The 18,670-nt window shown below is 49.9% G+C and overlaps 1 protein-coding gene across 8 annotated transcripts in view; it reads left to right on the top strand.

The window, feature by feature from the left end:
* Window positions 1-18,414, top strand: part of Abca3 (ATP binding cassette subfamily A member 3) — a 58,822-nt gene extending 40,408 nt beyond the window's left edge. For all 8 annotated transcript variants that reach the window (XM_021186034.3, XM_021186035.3, XM_029471085.2 and 5 more), the window contains 14 exons: window positions 3,349-3,535; window positions 4,186-4,489; window positions 5,037-5,310; window positions 6,606-6,810; window positions 7,237-7,456; window positions 7,638-7,796; window positions 9,068-9,240; window positions 11,877-12,005; window positions 12,097-12,291; window positions 14,629-14,816; window positions 15,184-15,354; window positions 15,612-15,802; window positions 15,912-15,985; window positions 16,357-18,414. In XM_021186034.3, coding sequence (XP_021041693.1) covers window positions 3,349-3,535; window positions 4,186-4,489; window positions 5,037-5,310; window positions 6,606-6,810; window positions 7,237-7,456; window positions 7,638-7,796; window positions 9,068-9,240; window positions 11,877-12,005; window positions 12,097-12,291; window positions 14,629-14,816; window positions 15,184-15,354; window positions 15,612-15,802; window positions 15,912-15,985; window positions 16,357-16,488 — 2,602 coding nt within the window. In that variant the 3' untranslated portion in view covers window positions 16,489-18,414. The remainder of the gene's footprint in view (window positions 1-3,348; window positions 3,536-4,185; window positions 4,490-5,036; window positions 5,311-6,605; window positions 6,811-7,236; window positions 7,457-7,637; window positions 7,797-9,067; window positions 9,241-11,876; window positions 12,006-12,096; window positions 12,292-14,628; window positions 14,817-15,183; window positions 15,355-15,611; window positions 15,803-15,911; window positions 15,986-16,356) is intronic.
* Window positions 18,415-18,670: the final 256 nt, after the last annotated feature.

Genomic DNA, 18,670 nt, shown 5'->3' with positions numbered 1-18,670 from the left:
GGAGCACTGTCAGAGCACAGAGATGAGGGCAGAGGGTAGGGGCTCGGAGCCAGAATTCAGATAGGAGTTTTACAGACACCAGCATCTTCAGGAAGCCATGGCCTCTGTGTGGGGAATGTGCCCTGAGACAATCATCCACACCCAGGCCACACAGAGCTAGTAAGTTCTCTGAGGCGTGGGTCACCCCACGAGATTTATGCTTCTACGCTGGAAGTGTGAGGGTTAACTCTCATATCCTTAGAGTGCCAGACCATTGCCGTGGTTACTGGACATTTCTAGAATGCTTGTTTAGCAGTGCTAATAACTGGAAGTAAAATATATACTTAAGTAATTTTTTTCTTCTTGAGGAAACCATGGTCAGAGGAGGCAGAATAATAACTCACCAAAAGTTCTAAGACCTTGTGCTCAAAGGCAGCTGTGGGGACGAACAGGAAAAGCCAGCATTACAGCAGGGAGAAAACACAGGAGTCTGTGCACCTGGGAACAGAACAGCCTAGAGGGAGGGAGGGAGGGAGGGAGGGGGAGGGAGGGAAGGAGGGGCGAGGGAACAGGTGTTTGCTCACCTGTGCCCAGCACGACTGAATCAGAATGGCTTTTGGTGTGTCTTGGTCCCAACCTCCTCAGCTGTACCCGAGGGCTCAGTTCCAGCCCTCAGAAGCTGTAGGGCCTCTGCGAATTTTCTGGGATTTGGCACCTGTCTAGCCCTGAGCAAGCTAGACTTGGTCACCTCATTTACATCCAGCACATGGCCCCACCCAGCTTCTGGCCCTCCCACTTTACCTCACCTCCAGGCCAGTGCCTGGCAGTGGTTTACCTGAGTCTGTCTGCCAGCCTGCCAAGGATCCTCAGCAATAAAGGCAGGTAGCACCTGCAAACACTCGGATGGTGGGTGGCCTGTTGTTAAGTCAAAGAAAATATTGGTGAGATGGTAACACTTGGTGTCTCTAAGTTGAATCTGTGATTTGACTCTGAAAAATCTACAGGTCTGGAGCCAAGGATGGCTCAGCACAGGCCTATCAACCTGAGCTTGGTCTGCAGGCTCCACAGAAAGGGGAAAGAAAGAAAGAAAGGACTCTCCAAAGGGGTCTCTGACTTCCACACATTCATGTTCGCTCTCTCTCTCTCTCTCTCTCTCTCTCTCACACACACACACACACACGTTTGTTTGTTTGTTTGTTTGTTTGTTTTTAAAGGCCAGACATGGTAGTATACACCTATAATCCCAGCACTCAAGAGGCAGAGGTAGGCAAATTTCTGTGAGATCAAGGTCAGCCATGTCTACATAGTGAGCACCAGGCCAGCATAGCAAGTTCTTGTCTCAAAAGGAAAAAAAAAATGGTCTTAAAAGAAAATCATGAGCTCCAGGACAGCCAGAGCTAAACAGAGAAACCCTGTCTCGAAAAACCAAAAAAAAAAAAAAAAAAAAAAAAAAAGAAAGAAAGAAAATCATTTATAAAAAAAAAGAAAAGAAAAGAAAAGAAAAGAAAAGAGGAGGGGTTTGGTCAAGAGGCAGCAGAGTAAAGCAAGCTTGGGCAGGTGAGCAGCTGGGCAGTCTTCCAAGCAGGCAGAGAGGAGCTTGTGTGGGCCAGATCAGCTGCTCAGTGGCTTTGGTCATCACCCCTGACCAAGGAGCTGCTGGAGAGCTTGGTTTCTGCAGGGCTGAGGATCAAACCCAGGACCTTTGTGAGGTTTACAGTGGGTGACTTTGGTGATCGCGATGTTCTGATGTTCTCACTTTACTAAATTTACGGTGTTTGTCATTCTGTGCACCACCCTGAAAAGAATCCACACACTAGCAGTCACCCCCAGTTCCAACTGTGTGCCTGCTTCTGTCACTAAAGCTTTGTCTGTCATGAACCTTTGACATAAATTGAATCATACAACATGTGGTGGTCATGTGTCATCTTCAGCTAGCCTTTGAGGTCCATCCATGCTGTAACATGTCAGGAGAATATTCTTTCCTGTCTTGACTGGGCATGTGTCAGGAGAGCGTTCCTCTCTGTCATGCAACAGGCGTCATCTGGGGAGACCTCGTTTTGTTTGTTTCAGTTGAAGGACGTGTGTGCTGTTTCTCTTTTTACACTTTTCCTTTTTTCTTTTATGGATTGTGTTTCTGTGAACATTTTTGTATACATGTTTTTGTGTGGCTATGTGCATTTATCCCTATTGGATAAATGCCTGGGATGGATCATACAGCATTTGTCACTCCATTCGTGACAAATACCCTTCCTTTAGAGGCTTCTGTCAGAAGCACTAGCATAGATAACATTGTCATCAGCTTCCTTGCTTGTCCATCTGATCATTTGCTCACATCTGCTCACATTTGCCCATCCATTTATTCCATTGTGTCTCTACTCAGTAACTCGCTAGGGACATCATGGGCACAGCAAGAGAGAGAGGAGAGAGGAGAGAGGGAGAGAGGGAGAGAAAGAGAGAGAGAGAGAAAGAAAGAAAGAGAGAGAGAGAGAGAGAAAGAGGAAAAGAAAGAACCAGACAGGGCACTGCCTCTGCGACCTCTCTAGGTGTGCAGGGAAGCTGACTGAAGTTCATATTCATAACCAGAGCCTAAAGAGAACACTATTAACTCCATGGATCCTGATAGCCTGGAGCAGTCTACGGTACGGCCACAGCACAGTCTGGCCCTGAGCTCCTTCTGCAGGACCTGCCAGCCCCACCACCTGCCTGCCCTCTACTATGTCTATCCCTGTCATGGCTTCCTGAAGCATAGCTGTCTTCTGCCTAGTCTTAGCCTTGCAGGCAGTACCCGCAACCTTTGTCTTCTTGGGACGTAGCACAGGTTGTGTGGCTGGCCCTTTTCTTTCTTTCTTTCTTTTTTAAGATTTATTTATTATATGTAAGTACACTGTAGCTGTCTTCTGACACTCCAGAAGAAGGAATCAGATCTCATACAGATGGTTGTGAGCCACCATGTGGTTGCTGGGATTTGAACTCAGGATCTTCGGAAGAGCAGTCAGTGCTCTTAACTGCCGAGCCATCTCTCCAGCCCCCCTGTGATGGGTCCTTTTCATACATGGTGAAGCCATGGTGCTATACATCTCTTCTTTCTTCCTTGAGCACCCTGGTCATAAATGATGACTCTGAGCAGTTCCCTTGCGGAACAGGGCCCTACACACCGGAGCCCCAACTGGTGGTCTCTTTCCCATGGACACTATTTCTGGCTACCTAAAGAGGATGTTCTGGAGATATCAGTTGATGAGTGAATGAGTAAGAGAGAGTATTTGCTGATAGCTTTGTTGTGCTTCAGAGCCACTTTTTAAAGTCCTCTTTCTGGGTCTGTTTCCCATATCCACAAGCTGATTTATGACTGGGGCCTGTGTTCTGGTACAGGGTTGGTAAGCTGGTGGACACCAGCATGGACATTCAAGCCATTCAGCTTCCTGCTCTGCAGTACCAGCATGAGAGGCGGGCAAGTGACTGGGCTTTGGACAGTAACTTGTGTGGGGTGATGGACCCAACGAATGGCATTGGAACCCTCATAGAGGAAGAAGAAGTTTTGGTCAAGCTCAACACAGGGGTGAGCACCTCAAGCTGGGACCACACAAGGGCTGCTGGGGAGGGCTGTCATCCTCTGAGCGAGCTTCACTGGTGCTGACGTCCCCATGGTAGAAAACAGAGGGCAGATTACAGCTGGTGCTGCAAGGATCAGCAGAGAGAGGAAACAGTCAGATGGCTTTTTTATTTGGTATTTTTTTTTGAGACAAGAGCTCACACTGTTATCCAGGTTGGCCTAGCACTCAGTATGTAGACCAGACTGACCTCAAGCTTGGGATCATCCTGGCTCTTTCCAAGTGCAGGGTTGTAGATGTGCCCTGCCACACCCAGCAGAAATGGCTTGGTGTTCTAATTGGGCAGTCACAGAAAACTATGTTTGCGTATGACAATGAGATTGCCTTGTTAGGGAGCCCATATATGCCAAGTTTTGTGCTAATCTGCCGTGATAGCCACCTAATGAAGTAAGAGGGCAGGAAGGACCCTGCTCCCCTTTTATGCCCAGCAAGGAGAATGTCAGCCAAAGTTCCACAGTTGGAGCTGCTAAGGTCATCACGCGTGCATGCCTCATGTGGTGGTGTGCATCCCCGTGTGGCATGCAGCCCCATGTGGACCCCCTGTATGGTGTGCAACCCCCGATGTACAGCCGTGTCATCTGCCTTCCCTCTGCTGCAGCTTGCCCTCCACTGCCAGCAGTTCTGGGCCATGTTCCTGAAGAAGGCTGCATACAGCTGGCGGGAATGGAAGATGGTGGCAGCTCAGGTCCTGGTCCCCCTGACCTGTCTCACCCTGGCCCTCCTGGCTATCCACTACACCTCAGAGATCTTTGATGACCCTCTCCTGAAGCTAAGCCTGAACGAGTATGGTAGAACGGTTGTGCCCTTCTCGGTCCCAGGCACGTCCAGGCTGGCTCAGCAGCTGTCTGAGAATCTAAGGGACATGCTGCAGGCTGAGAGGCAGGAGCCCCGGGAAGTGCTAGGTAAGGAGTAGCTGCGGCGTGGCGTGGGGCCCAGTGGTGCTGACACTGTCAGTGGTGTCTCTGGTGGGTTGTCCTTTACTGTCCTTTGCCTTTACTGTCCTTTGCCTTCATAGCACAGTTAGCATCCCTGGCTTGGTCCTTATCATATAGTGACAATTAAATTTGCCTTTGGACAGCACCAATGTCAAACTTGATGGCCAAACTTGAACTTACTACTGCCTTGAGTCTCTAATAGCCATAGATCAGCATTGCCTCTGGCTTAGAACCACCGCTTTCTAGTTAAATGGAGTGTATACTTTTTCCTCTCACTGCCCCCTCCCTCCAGCCACCCTGAGGTTCTGTGGACAGATCAATGACAAAATAACCAAATCCCTTCTTGGCAAAATGGGTGATTCTGTGAGCTGTCAGGAAGCTGTGATGGGCACTACTGGCCCAGCAGACATCCCATCTCAGCTGTGTCTGTACTGAATCCCTGATGAAAGTCAGGGGGATGGTGATGGTGTCCTATCTGTCCCACCTGGCACCCTGACACGGCATTACTCCACAGGTGACCTAGAAGAGTTCCTGGTTTTCAGGGCCTCAGTGGAAGGAGGCGGCTTTAATGAGCGGTGCCTAGTAGCAACATCCTTCAAAGACAGAGGAGAGCTGACCGTGGTCACTGCCCTGTTCAACAACCAGGCATACCACTCCCCAGCCACTGCCCTGGCCATCGTGGACAACCTTCTGTTCAAGCTATTGTGTGGCCCTCGGGCCTCCATTGAGATCTCCAACTACCCCCAGCCCCGGAACACCCTGCAGGTCGCCAAGGACCACTTCAATGAGTGCGTATACAGCCCAGGCACCCCTCAGGTGTCCCTCACCAGGACTGCCACTGTGACAGTGTCATAAGTAAGGCTTTGTAGATGGCAGAGTGGTGTAATTACTCTTAGATGCTGCTGCTTCTTAGCCAAGGTCACTTCAGCCTTTCGCATCAACCATTCTGTGTCTACAAATCAGAACTAAAACACGCATCCCGGGGCGGGGCGGCTGTAGCCTGAGCATCTGCTGGGCAGCTTTGCCTTCTCTTCCCAGCAGGGTCCTCAGCAGGAGGGCAGGGCTGTGCTTAGAGTTCAGGAAAGGCAATCACACCAGTCAGGCTGCATGCAGGCTGGAAGACCCACAGAGCAGGCTAAGGGGCACAGACTACCACCCTGAGGACAGTCATCCAGTCATCCTTGAAAATGTCACTCACAGAGAAAACATAGTCAGATGCTTGACTGTGCAGCCAGATGTGGCCTCTTCCCCTGTCATTTTGTTGCCTATCTCATTGTCCCCAAAACAGTTTTGTACCCTCTAGTCACCACTCTCATCCTCCCAACAACTCTCGGGCCTCAAAACTGCTCACCTGCTGTCCCCATAGGCTTCCTGTTGATGTCTCAGAGCACGTGACCTTTCAGCGTGGTGTCCCCAGGCCCGTGCCCTCACTTCTCCCTCCTTCCCCTGTCCTCCCTTTCTTTCACTTGTCAAATACTTTGTTTTTGTTTTGAGACAGCATCTTTACTATGTAGTTCTGGCTGTCCTGAGGGTCACTGTGTAAACCAGGCTGGCCTAGAACTCAGATCTGCCTGCCTCTGCCTCCCCAGGGCTGGGATTAAAGGTGAGCGCCAGCACACCTGGCTTAATACTACTCTTTACGTCAGTACCATTAGTTAAGATCTGAAGATTTAAGCCCTGGAGTAAATAAAGCCTTCGTGGCCTGTTTCTAGAAGCTGTTGCTGTCAACTACCTGTAGAACACAGGATGTAACAGGAAAAGGATTTATCTACCACAAAGGTCCAGGAATTTACAGTGAGGTCTGACTGGAGAGCAGTGCAGAAGCCCCCAGAGGACACTGTGACAAACAGAAGTGCAAGTGTCCTGCTGAATGCTCAGGGACAGGTGGCTTAGAAACATCTAGAAGCCTAGGAGAGACTGCTGCCCTTGTTCATGCAGGACGCTGGGAGGCGCCGTCCTTGGGGGGTGTGGTTCTTCTGTATCCCCCTCGAGTGGTTTGGCTACTGTCCATGGACTTGGATGGTCATGACCAAGGGCTCAATCTTTCCCACTACCCAGACGCACTGTGCTCTGCCCTCCCCAGGGGCCGGAAGGGATTTGACATTGCCCTCAATTTGCTCATCGCCATGGCATTTCTGGCCAGCACCTTTTCCATCCTGGCCGTCAGTGAGAGGGCCGTCCAGGCCAAGCACGTTCAGTTTGTGAGCGGTGTCCATGTGGCTACTTTCTGGCTCTCCGCTCTGTTGTGGGACCTCATCTCCTTCCTCGTTCCCAGTCTACTACTTCTGGTGAGTGCTGGGTATGCTGGATCCCTACTCTGCACACCCGGGGAGCACACCTGGGGAGCACACCTGGGGAGCACACCTGGGGAGCACACCCGGGGAGCACACCCGGGGAGCACACCTGGGGAGCACATCCGGGGAGCACACCTGGGGAGCACACCTGGGGTCCCCTTGCTAAACCTGGACCAACAGGGAAGACCATCTAGTAGCTGAGTCTGACCCAGAAGGCCAGTTGGAAACACCAGGCATTTTCTTTTCTGCTCTTTGATAGACAAGTACTGGGCTATCTCTGCTGGTTCCAGCTCTAATGCCCAAGAAAGTGCTCCTCAGAGAGGACCTCAGGTGGCAGCCACTGTGGAGCCAGCCCTTGGGTCTGACCTGGGAGCCTCCTAGTGGCCTGTACACTGACCTGCCCCATGTGTGCTGCTGCAGGTGGTGTTCCAAGCCTTCAATGTGCACGCCTTCACGAGGGATGGTCACATGGCTGACCTGCTGCTGCTGCTCATGCTCTACGGCTGGGCCATCATCCCCCTCATGTACCTCATGAGCTTCTTCTTCGCGGCTGCGTCAACAGCTTATACCAGGCTGACCATATTCAACATCCTGTCGGGCATCGCTACCTTCATCGTGGTCACTATCATGCGTATCCCAGGTGGGAGACTGACCATCACCCTAAGCCACTGGCCAGCCATTTACTCTGCTCAGCCAGTCACAAGGTGGGAGGGTGTCTAGAGCATTCTCCCAGGGGAGGGACCTAACTTTCCCTGCCTAGATCTGTCCTCAGGCAAGAGTATAGTGTCTGCCAGCAATAACTAGTCTGTACCTCTTCACAGCTGTGAAGTTAGAAGAACTTTCCAGAACCTTAGATCATGTGTTCTTGGTGCTGCCAAACCACTGCCTGGGGATGGCGGTCAGCAACTTCTATGAGAACTATGAGACTCGGCGGTACTGCACTTCCTCAGAGCTTGCTGCCCACTACTGCAAGAAGTACAGTGAGTGTCCAGACGGGCCCTTCTAAATCTCTCAGGCTGCAGCCAGAGCTTCCCCAGGACTTGCCCAGCCAAGGGGCTCCAATTAATCAGTGTTCTGTTCCCTATAACACAGTATCAGAGGCTGAGTAAGTTTTAGATCAAGGAGGACAAAGGGCAACTTCTGGCAATGGTCATCTTGCTCAGTGAGTCCCAAAGATGTGCAAGGCTTCCTGTGACCTAAGATGCGTGACTCTCATGAGGCTTTGCCCTGTAGAATGTATTCAATGCTAACAACCTTTCAGAGGTCCCACCTCTGAGTGCCACAGTTGGATTCAGTTTCTGCCATGTACGGGTATATAGCCAATCCCTACTGTCTGGGTCCCACGTTCATGCTTGGTACTCGGAGCCTCTGAAATGGGAGCTACAGGTGTTTGTGAGCCACTATGTGGGTACTGGGAACTGAATCCTCCTCTGGAAGAGAAGCCGTGGTCTTAACGCTTCTCTCCAGCCCTGGATTTCCACGTTTTTAATACCCCATAATAGGGATTGCATCTCAATTCCGGAACAGGGCTCCAGTGTTCCGAGTCATCAGACACTTGGTCCACATCATCTCCGAGTCCCACCCTGCCCCTTACTCCTGCTTCCACGTTCTGGACCTGCACCTGGGCATCTGACTTTCCCACGGGTCCTGGTGCCCTGCAGCTTCTAGAACAGACTACTCACTCTCCTTAGGTCATTAACCAGTGGCTCATTTCTTAACAAAGTCACATTCGTAGAGTTAGGTCTGTTTGGGTATGGGAAGCTTTTTATACCTGGAATGGTCTCCTTTATACATCAGCAGGGAGCTAGGCAGCATATCTACAGAGCCCTGCTTACCCTCAGGCAAAAGTGAGTCTCTCCCACCCCCACAATGTTGCTGAGCATTGTGCTAGGACAGAGCTTGTGAATGCCTGTCCTCACGGTAAACTTGAATGCCTAGAATTGGGGATGTGATTTGGGCAATTCACATTAATACTCAGGCCCAACTCAAGGTAGTGTGACTGTCAGGCAAGGGTGTAATTTGTGAGCAGTCCCTTGTCACGGGTGTGCAAGCGACACCTCACATGGCAAAATTCTTCCAGAGCTGAAAACATCCAGACTCCTGTTTGACATTGACTTAAAGAATTAGGAAATGGGGCCTTAGTGGAGGGTCTGGTCACTTGTGTGGCCTAGGGAGCTAAAGATAGAGCTGGGGTCTGGGAGGGGAGAGGGTCCTCGGCTGAAGGCCTAGCTTTGCTCTTTGCCCTGCACAGACATCCAGTACCAGGAGAGCTTCTATGCCTGGAGCACCCCAGGCGTGGGCAAGTTTGTGACTTCCATGGCTGCCTCAGGGGGCATCTACCTCACCCTGCTGTTCCTCATTGAGACCAACCTGCTGTGGCGACTAAGAACCTTCATCTGTGCCTTCCGGAGGAGGTGGACTCTGGTGAGTGGGTCCTGGAAGCTCAGGAATGCTGGAAGGTGCACCCCACATCCTCCATGGCCCTAGGATAGTGAAGGACTGCCTCCCAGGGAACCCAGCCTTGAAGCTTAGTCACCCCTCCCATTTGTCACATTACCTCATGGCTGACAAAAAGTGTTGCTGCAGCATGGCCAGATCCAAGGACACGCCCACAGCACAGGGAGGAGTTGCAGCATTCATTATTTTCAAGGTCTGCCAAAGGCCTGAGATCCTGATGCTGTAGCAGCCTGAGGCCATATGCAGAGGCAGTTCCTGAGCCATCTGAGGTGCCCAGCTGGACAGGCATCTGCTCCACTTGTTATCACATATACACATATATCCATTGTTTTAAAGATTTGTTTATTTTATGTATGCGAGTACACTGTAACTGTACAGATGGTTGTGAACCTTCATGTGGTTGTTGGGAATTAAATTTTAGAACCTCTGCTCACTCCAGTCCGCCCTGCTCACTCAGTCCCTGATTGCTCTGGCCCAAAGACTTATTTATTATTATACATAAGTACACTGTAGCTGACTTCAGACACACCAAAAGAGGTCATCAGATCTCATTACAGGTGGTTGTGAGCCACCATGTGGTTGCTGGGATTTGAACTCAGGACCTTTGGAAGAGAAGTCAGTGCTCTTAACCACTGAGCCATCTCTTCAGCCTACATACATCCATTTTAATTAATTAACATGTACATGTGTCAATGTGTAAGTCAGAAGACAATTTCTGGAAATTGACTCTGTCCTTCTTCCATGTGGCTCCCAGGAATAGACCTGGCTGTTAGGGCTGGCAGCAGGTGTCTTCACCCCCTGAGCCACCTCACTACCACACACACTCATTTTTCCATATATACCCATGGCTTCATTTCCTCCCTCACATAAGCAAACAAGAACAAAGACTGTTGGAATCGTATTGGGTATCCAGATTAACCTGAATTGAATGGACTCCTCAGAAACATTTCAGCTCCCCCCAGTTAAGTTCTCTCTACGTGTTAGTCTTCCCAATCAGAGGCAGTGGTACATACATATAGTCTCGGCTACTCGGGAAGACAAAGCAGGGGGATTAGTCGAGCTCAGTGGTGAGACTAGCCTGGATAACATGGCAACACACATCTCTAAAGACAATGAAATAATGACCTGGCAAGACGTTTCAAAGTTGCCGGGCGGTGGTGGCGCACGCCTTTGATCCCAGCACTCGGGAGGCAGAGGCAGGCGGATTTCTGAGTTCGAGGCCAGCCTGGTCTACAGAGTGAGTTCCAGGACAGCCAGGGCTACACAGAGAAACCCTTTCTCAAAAAAAAAAAGGAAGAAAAAAAAAAAAAAAGACATTTCAAAGGGTAAAGTGTTGCCACACAAGCCTCCAACTTGAGTTTGTTGAATTTGATCCCTGGAACTCATGCTGAACGGCAGAACCAAGTGCTAAGAGCTGGGAAACGGCTGGCTTGGCAGCTAAGGATACATTCTGCTCTTGTAATGAACCCAGCTCAGTATCTGCCACCTGCCTGCCTTAGACGTCTAACAACCAGCTACCCATACTGCTAGCTGCGGGGTATCCGACCCTCAGACTTCCGTGGGCTCCTCACTCCTGCGTGCATGCACACCCAATAAAAATTTAACTTAAAAAAAGAAGCCAAGGGCTGGAGAGATGGCTCAGGGTTAAGTTAAGAGCATTGACTGTTCTAGAGGTTCTGAGTTCAGTTCCCAGCAACCACATAGTGGCTCACAACCATCAGTAAGAGATCTGATGCCCTGTTCTGGTGTGTCTGAAGACAGAAACGCTGTGCTGATACATAAAATAAGTGCATCTAAAAACAAAAAACCAACAACAAACAAACAAACAAAAACCTGAGCAGTGGTGGTGCACACCTTTAGTCCCTTGTGAGGCAGAGGCAGGTGGATCTCTATGAGTTCAAGGCCAGCTTGGTCTACAGAGTAAATTCCAGGACAGCCAGGACTACACAAAATTTCTCCGTGTAAATAAATAAATAAGAGAGAGAAAAGAAATGAAAAGCAAAGCAAAGCGGCCTGGGAGATACCCTGGTGGGGCTGAGTACCTGTTGCTTGTCCAGAGGCCCTGGCGTCAGTCATCGGCACGTATGAGCTGGCTCACGGCTGACTGTAACTTTCTTTCCAAGGCATCCATCTCCCTCTTTTGACCTTCACAGACAATGCACTCATGCAGTGCATGGATATACATGAAAGCAAAAACAAAACCCATACATACAAAATACCATTTTAAAAACTATTTTTTAAAAATCTGCCTGTAACTCCAGTTCCACGGGATTCAGTGCTCGCTTTTCCACAGACAGGAGGCATGCACATGGTACATACATGTAAGCAAAACAACCATACACAAAAGTAAATTGTAAAACTGTTTTCTCCACATCACTCAGTGATTATGACTGTCTCCTTGAGTTCCACACAGTTCTTGTGCTATTGCCTCTCTCCCTAGACGCTGAGTTCAGCCCCTAAGACCACCTGCTTCTTGTGAAAGAGAGAGCGGGTGGGGACGGAGGGGTGAGAAGGCCCATCAAATTTCCCTTTTCATCCTGGGCTCCTGGCCTACTTCCATGGAGCTGCAATTCACTTGTGTAGTCTTTACCTTCACTAATCAGGCAGAACTGCAGAACCGGACATCAGTGCTGCCCGAGGACCAGGATGTAGCTGAGGAGAGGAGCCGAATCCTGGTCCCTAGCTTGGACTCCATGCTCGACACACCGCTGGTCATTAATGAGCTCTCCAAGGTAAGGCAAGCTCTGCCCTCCACTGCCACCCAGCTGGCCTGGGGTGTCTTCAGGCCTCCTCACCCGGGGCTTTCTGGCTGGCATTTTACAGGTGTATGACCAGCGAGCACCGCTCCTTGCTGTGGACAGGATCTCCCTTGCAGTCCAGAAAGGGGAGTGCTTCGGCCTGTTGGGTTTCAATGGAGCTGGAAAAACCACAACGTTCAAAATGCTGACTGGGGAGGAGACAATCACCTCAGGGGATGCCTTTGTTGGTGGTTACAGCATCAGTTCTGATATCGGGAAGGTGGGTGCAACAGGGATTCCCTACTGGTGTGGGGCAGGTAAGACCAGGGCTACCCTGGAGGCAAGATAGACTTGTCTCTGGCTCACCATAGGCATAGCAATATCTGTGGACATCAGGACAGAACAGTGACACACTGTAACTGTGTGGTAGACAGGAAAGAAATGCTAGCCAAAGAAATATCACTCAGCTGCCTCTGTCCATCCAAGACTGTCCTGTAGCTAAATGTAGACAAAATAAATATGGATTTGAAGACCTAGAGAGATAAAAAGAGGGAAAGGAAGGCCGTAGCCCATCCATAGGCTCTCACTCACTGGGCTGAAACCACAGTGGTGGACCAGGCACAGCCCACGTGTTCCCTAATGCCTGAGAAAGTAGAGAAGGCTCCTGTGCCAAGCAGAGCATGGAAGAGGAAAGGGAATGAATGTAAGCTTGGCAGTGGGCACCTCCCTGAGCTGGTGGCAGGGAGCGCTAGACTGTGGCATCCCCACATGCCAGAATGCCAGCAAGTCCTCCAGAGATTCGGCTCTGAGACCGGAACACCATGTCCAGGTGTGTGAACACAGAAGCAACCAAGCCAATGCCATCAGCAGAATTTGCAGGCACAGCACTCAAGTAATGAACAAACTCCAATATTTTTTTTTAGATTTATTTCATGTATATGAGTGGTTTTGCCTGTGTGTATATTCTATGCATGCCTGGCCCTATGGAGGTCAGAAGAGGGTGTTGGGCTCCCTGGAATTAGAGATACAGATGATTGTGAACCACCATGTTGGTGCTGGGGACCAAACCCAGTTTTCTACAAGGTTGGTGAGGGCACTGAGAACCACCGGCCTATCTCTACAGTCCACAGGCTCAAATGTAAGACTTTTAGTGTCTGGCTAAGATTATACAAATAACTTATGTTTAAGGGTTAGGCATTGCTGGGCGTGGTGACACACAGCTTTAATCCCAGCACTCAGGAGGTAGAGGCAGGTGAATTCAAGGCCAGCGTGGTCTACATAGCAAGTTCAAGACAGCCATAGCAACATAGAGAAACCATCTCAAATAAACAAAAAAGAATTTAAGAAGCATTAGAAATGTGTGCACGGGCGATCTTGCAGTGATCCACATCTGCTCTGAAAATGTACAAAGAGACGGAGGTGATACTAAACACACTTAACCTGAGGTCCAGAAGGAGCTGTGGGGGAGCCAAGCCAAAGCTAAGAATTACCCCAAATCAGTTAAAAGCAGACTCTAGATCTCCAAGGAGAATCTCTCAATCTTTAGAGCCTGGCACACCTGCCCCAGGTAGCAGAAGGTATGGGGCAGATGGTACACAACTCTCACCAGAGTCAGGAGAGGCCTGCTCTGCTGTCCCAGCCTTGCTGCCCATCAACCCTTGCTGAGAGAGACACCTCTGCCACCGGGGTGGTGCCCACTATAAGGCTATTTTTTTTTGTTTGTTTGTTTGTTTGTTTTCGAGACAGGGTTTCTCTGTATAGCTCTGGCTGTCCTGGAACTCACTTTGTAGACCAGGCTGGCCTTGAACTCAGAAATCCGCCTGCCTCTGCCTCCCGAGTGCTGGGATTAAAGGCGTGCGCCACCACGCCCAGCCACTATAAGGCTATTAACAGTGAGCACTTCTTATTAGGAGAAGAAACATTGGCTAGTTGTTAAATGACTGCGGGAGGGAGGGAGTGTGTGATCACATGTCAGCTGTAAAGTTTTACATGGGGGACCACTTGTATAATAATGAAACTTTTGTCTGTTTTTTGTTGGTTTGTTGTTACTGGTCGTGTTCTTATTATGGTTGTTTGGTTTTGGTGGTAGTGGTGGGCTTTTTGTTTAGCTTGGTTGGGTTGTTTTTTTTTTTTTTTTGGTTTTTTTTTTTTTTTGGTTTTTCAAGACAGGCTTTCTCTATGTATCAGCCTTGACTGTCTTGGAACTCACTTTGTAGACCAGGCTGGCTTTGAACTCACATAGATCTCTGTCTGTCCCTGCCTCCAGAGTGCTGGGATTAAAAGCATGCACCTCCACACCTAATGAAACCATTCTTATTTTAGTTAACCTTACAGTTGTCTGTCATAGGCTCCCAGCTTGACCACTTGCTGGCCCATCTGTCCCTTTGGCAGCCAAGTCCTTCCTGTGTCCCTACTTGGGTATTGCTTAGAGAGCTTCAGCTTTGGTCGGCCACATGTGCCCAGTTACTCACTCTTTAGACAACTCTGGACAGACTCATGGGATGTTGATGGAGAACAGGCATCGAGACTGCCTCTATAAGCAGGCACCATGGTCTCTGAGAGATGACCTCTCTAATACCATATTCTAATACCCCTCCCATACCACATTCTAACCTAGGTACGGCAGCGGATGGGCTACTGCCCCCAGTTTGATGCACTGCTTGATCACATGACTGGCAGGGAGATGCTGGTTATGTATGCACGGCTCCGAGGCATCCCAGAGCGTCTCATCAATGCCTGTGTGGAGAATACTCTGCGGGGTCTGCTGCTGGAACCACACGCCAACAAACTAGTCAAGACTTACAGGTGCAACCTATACTCACCCTCTGTTCCTGAGATGAGCCCTGGCCTTCTCAAAACAGTTTAGGGTCCCTTATCATAGAGCACAAAGCCAGTGGCTCGGAACCAGCTGAGATGTCTCAGACTAACTTACTATATGGGGGGACTTTCCTGTCATTTCCTGCTAAGACAAGCTGACTGACCATGCAAGGACCCCTGGTCCCAGCTCTCTCTAGGGCCTCCAGCCCTGTGCAGTGGGCTTTCCAGTACTAGTCACCTCTTTTTCTCTCAGCCCAGGTGCTCTAGAGTCCTTGGGTGTGGGGTTTGGCTGGGAGCAAGAGTATTTGTATTAATTACTGACCTTGCCTCCCACCTGTCACCCATCCACCCCCAGTGGTGGTAACAAACGCAAGCTAAGCACTGGCATTGCCCTCATTGGAGAGCCTGCAGTCATCTTCCTGGATGAGCCATCGACCGGCATGGACCCCGTGGCCCGGCGTCTACTCTGGGATACTGTAGCCCGGGCCCGAGAGTCTGGCAAAGCCATTGTCATCACCTCCCACAGGTAGAGAGTTTGGGCATCTGTGGGTCAGTGGAAGAGCCAGAATGGGTGGCTGGGATGGGACCAGATGAGCAGAAGATATGGCAACAGCTAGTGCAGCTAGGACATTCCCCAGGCTCTGCATGTGGCTACTCTCAGCACGGGGAATCAGGAATGGCCTGGTCTGGGCACAGATCCTCTCCTGTCTGCACAAGACTTTGTCATTCAGGGTAGGCATCGGCCTCCTCCAGCACTGTCTCAGGCCCCCACCCTTTCCCCAGTATGGAGGAGTGTGAAGCCTTATGTACCAGGCTGGCCATCATGGTGCAGGGCCAGTTCAAGTGCCTGGGCAGCCCACAACACCTCAAGAGCAAGTTTGGCAGCGGCTACTCCCTGCAGGCCAAGGTCCGGAGTGAGGGGAAGCAAGATGTGCTAGAGGAGTTCAAGGCCTTTGTGGATCTGACCTTCCCAGGTGTGTGACGGTGCTGGGCGGGGCCTGGACCTGTGTGGGCCCCACACACCTGACCCCAAGGACCCCAGGCCTAATCCCCAGCCTGACCTACCTGCTCTCTTCTCTGCAGGCAGCATCCTAGAAGACGAGCACCAAGACATGGTCCATTATCATCTGCCTGGCTGTGACCTCAGCTGGGCCAAGGTGAGTGCAGACCCCAGAATCCCTCAGGGTGCTAACAGGGACCAAGAAGGAACTTCTAGGATTCACCCTGCTATGGTAACTCCAGGTTCTTTTCAGACTAGAATCATTCTAATTCTCCTCTGCTGCTCACCCTGATATGGGCTGGGTTTGAGGTTTTATATATAAAATATTTGAGGTGGAAGAAAATGAATGTTTGCATGCAAGGAAACTGGCCCAGAGATAGAACACAGTTTACCCTCGTGGGAGTGACTTCTCCAGGGGCTCTAGGACAACAGTGGGCAATGGCAGGGTGAGGTCCAGCTTCCCATTCTCAGAGGACTTGCCTTATGAGACCTGGACTCTCTCACCAGTAGCTTTTCTGTTTCAAAAAGGTATTTGGTATCCTGGAGAAAGCCAAGGAGAAGTATGGAGTGGATGATTACTCTGTGAGCCAGATCTCCCTGGAGCAGGTCTTTCTGAGCTTTGCCCACCTACAACCCCCCACCACTGAGGATGGCCGATGAGGAGCTCTGCTGCCTCCAGAGCACAGGCGTGGAAGGGGCGAATCCGTGCTTAGCTGTGCATCCTCTCCCTCCCAGTTTCTCCTTTCTTTCATTTTTAATCACTCTTTTCTATGATGGACATGAAAAACAATCAAGGTGATATGCACAAAGTGGACCATGTGTGTCTGTCAGTGCCTGCAGGCAGGAGTCAGCATGCAGGTTTCCACTCCTGAAGTCAGGTCTCTGGAACCACAGTCCCAGACCCCATCCTGCTGTGCACACAGTCAGGCCTTGGTCTTTGGATGGGGAACTGTCCCAGCTGGTACTGCAGCTAGCCTGGGGGATTGAGCTTCTTCCCAGTGCTTATCCAGAGAGACCCCAGGGACCTGTCTATGTTTACATATGACACTAAGCTCCCCTGGGGGCGAAAGAAAGCCAACAGGGTTGAGCAGCAACAAGGACTTCCAGGCTGCCAGGAATGAGCAGCAAAGTTGCAAATACCTTCATGAAGGGAAGATACTGGCTATGACTAGGTGCTGAGACCGTTGGCTCCCAATGCAACTGCAGAGGCATCCTTGGATGTCAATGTTCCTTCCAGTATGGACAGTGGACCTGGCTGATCTGTTCCTAAGCCAGATGTCATCCCACAGAGCATCGGCAGCACAAGAGAGAGCTGTGGCCAGACTTGAAGCACATCCTCTGTTCCTAGCTCTGTGCCTTCAAGCAGTCACTGGCCACAGGGTTGTCAGGGCCACTACAGGGCTGAGTAGTGTCATCTCTTGAGGATACACTTAAACATATTGTGATTCTATAAAAAATAAAGGATAAGGGGACATAACCAGTCTTTGAGTCATACATAAGATATGAGGAGGGGTCATGGAACTAGATCATTACCTTGCAAATTCCACATCCAATATGGCTTTCATACCAAGTTTCAAACAAAAGCAGGAGTTGGCTTTTCCTAGCAGAGAGGAAGCTTACAGGATTCACTGTTGTGAAGTGAAGGATTAGGCATGAATTACTTTCCTTGTGATAAAATACTTGACCAAAGTAACTCAAGGAAGGCTATGCTTTGGCTCCTGATTCAAGGGCACAAAGAGACAAAGCTGTGGCCCTGGCAGCTAGGAGGGATCGGCCATGCCACATCTGCAGGCAAGGATGCTGGCCCTCACCCTTGACTCCCTTCTTTTAAGTCCAGGACCTTAGACTGGGGAATGTTGTTACCCACATTTCTCATAGCTCAGTCTGCCAAGGCAGACACTGGGACTAGAAGGGAAAGGGAAATTGCAGGCCAGACCTCTCACCTCAGTACAACCTAGAAACTCAAACATGTTACTGTGATGATTCTAAACCCCATCAAGTTGATAATCATCACAATGCCCAAAGGCAAATAAAAAGTGGGTTCTGTCTACACCAAGCAGACAGTATGAACTAGTGCAAGATAAAAAGTGGGTCCTGTCTACATCCAGGCAAACAGTATGAACTAGTGCAAGACACTTCTGGCTCCAACATCATCCATGGCACAAAAAATTTCAGAAGTTTCTTCAACATGAGTCCCCTTTTATTTATGTGCTATTGCTTCTTTAAAACGTTGAGTCAATGTTTCTGCATTTTACATCCTTCTAGAATTGGTTAGTTTCAGAAAAACTGCTTTTCAGAAGTCATGGCCACATTTCTGACAGGAACCACTGTAGAGCCAAATGGCCATCTCTTGGTTATTCAGAAAAAGTCTGAGGGACATGATCAGCGTCTGAATGACACAGGCAATGGGGAGTTCTGGGGTTTGGTCACTCTCTGTCTCAGCTTTATTTTTGCTGGGATAAAGCTCTGATGACAACTAAAGGAGCAGCCATTCATCTCAGCTCAGGTTATGATCCAATGAAGTCCCAACAGCTTGAAGCTGGTCATGTTGTATCTCCAGTGAAGTAAACTTGGACAGGAATGGCTGCTTGTGCTCAGCTCACCTGTGTCTTCTTTAAAAATCAGTCCAGGAGTCACCCCACAAAACACACGAACACCAGTCTCAGTTGGGCAGGGGTGGTTTGTTGAACACATGCCTAAAGACTGACTGGCCAGGGCAATAGCTGAAAGTGTGAGCCTATACATTTCTCAGGGCCACCTTGTAGAGGCCAAAGCTACAATGAGCTCATGCGCAGGTGTAGAAAGTGCTGCCTGGTGGTCAGCCCTGATCTGCATTTTCGAC

Source organism: Mus caroli, unplaced genomic scaffold (genome assembly GCF_978045245.1).
Source record: "Mus caroli unplaced genomic scaffold, Mus_caroli_1 scaffold_18, whole genome shotgun sequence".
NCBI classification, from domain to species: domain Eukaryota; kingdom Metazoa; phylum Chordata; class Mammalia; order Rodentia; family Muridae; genus Mus; species Mus caroli.
This window is presented reverse-complemented; position numbering and strand designations above follow the sequence as displayed.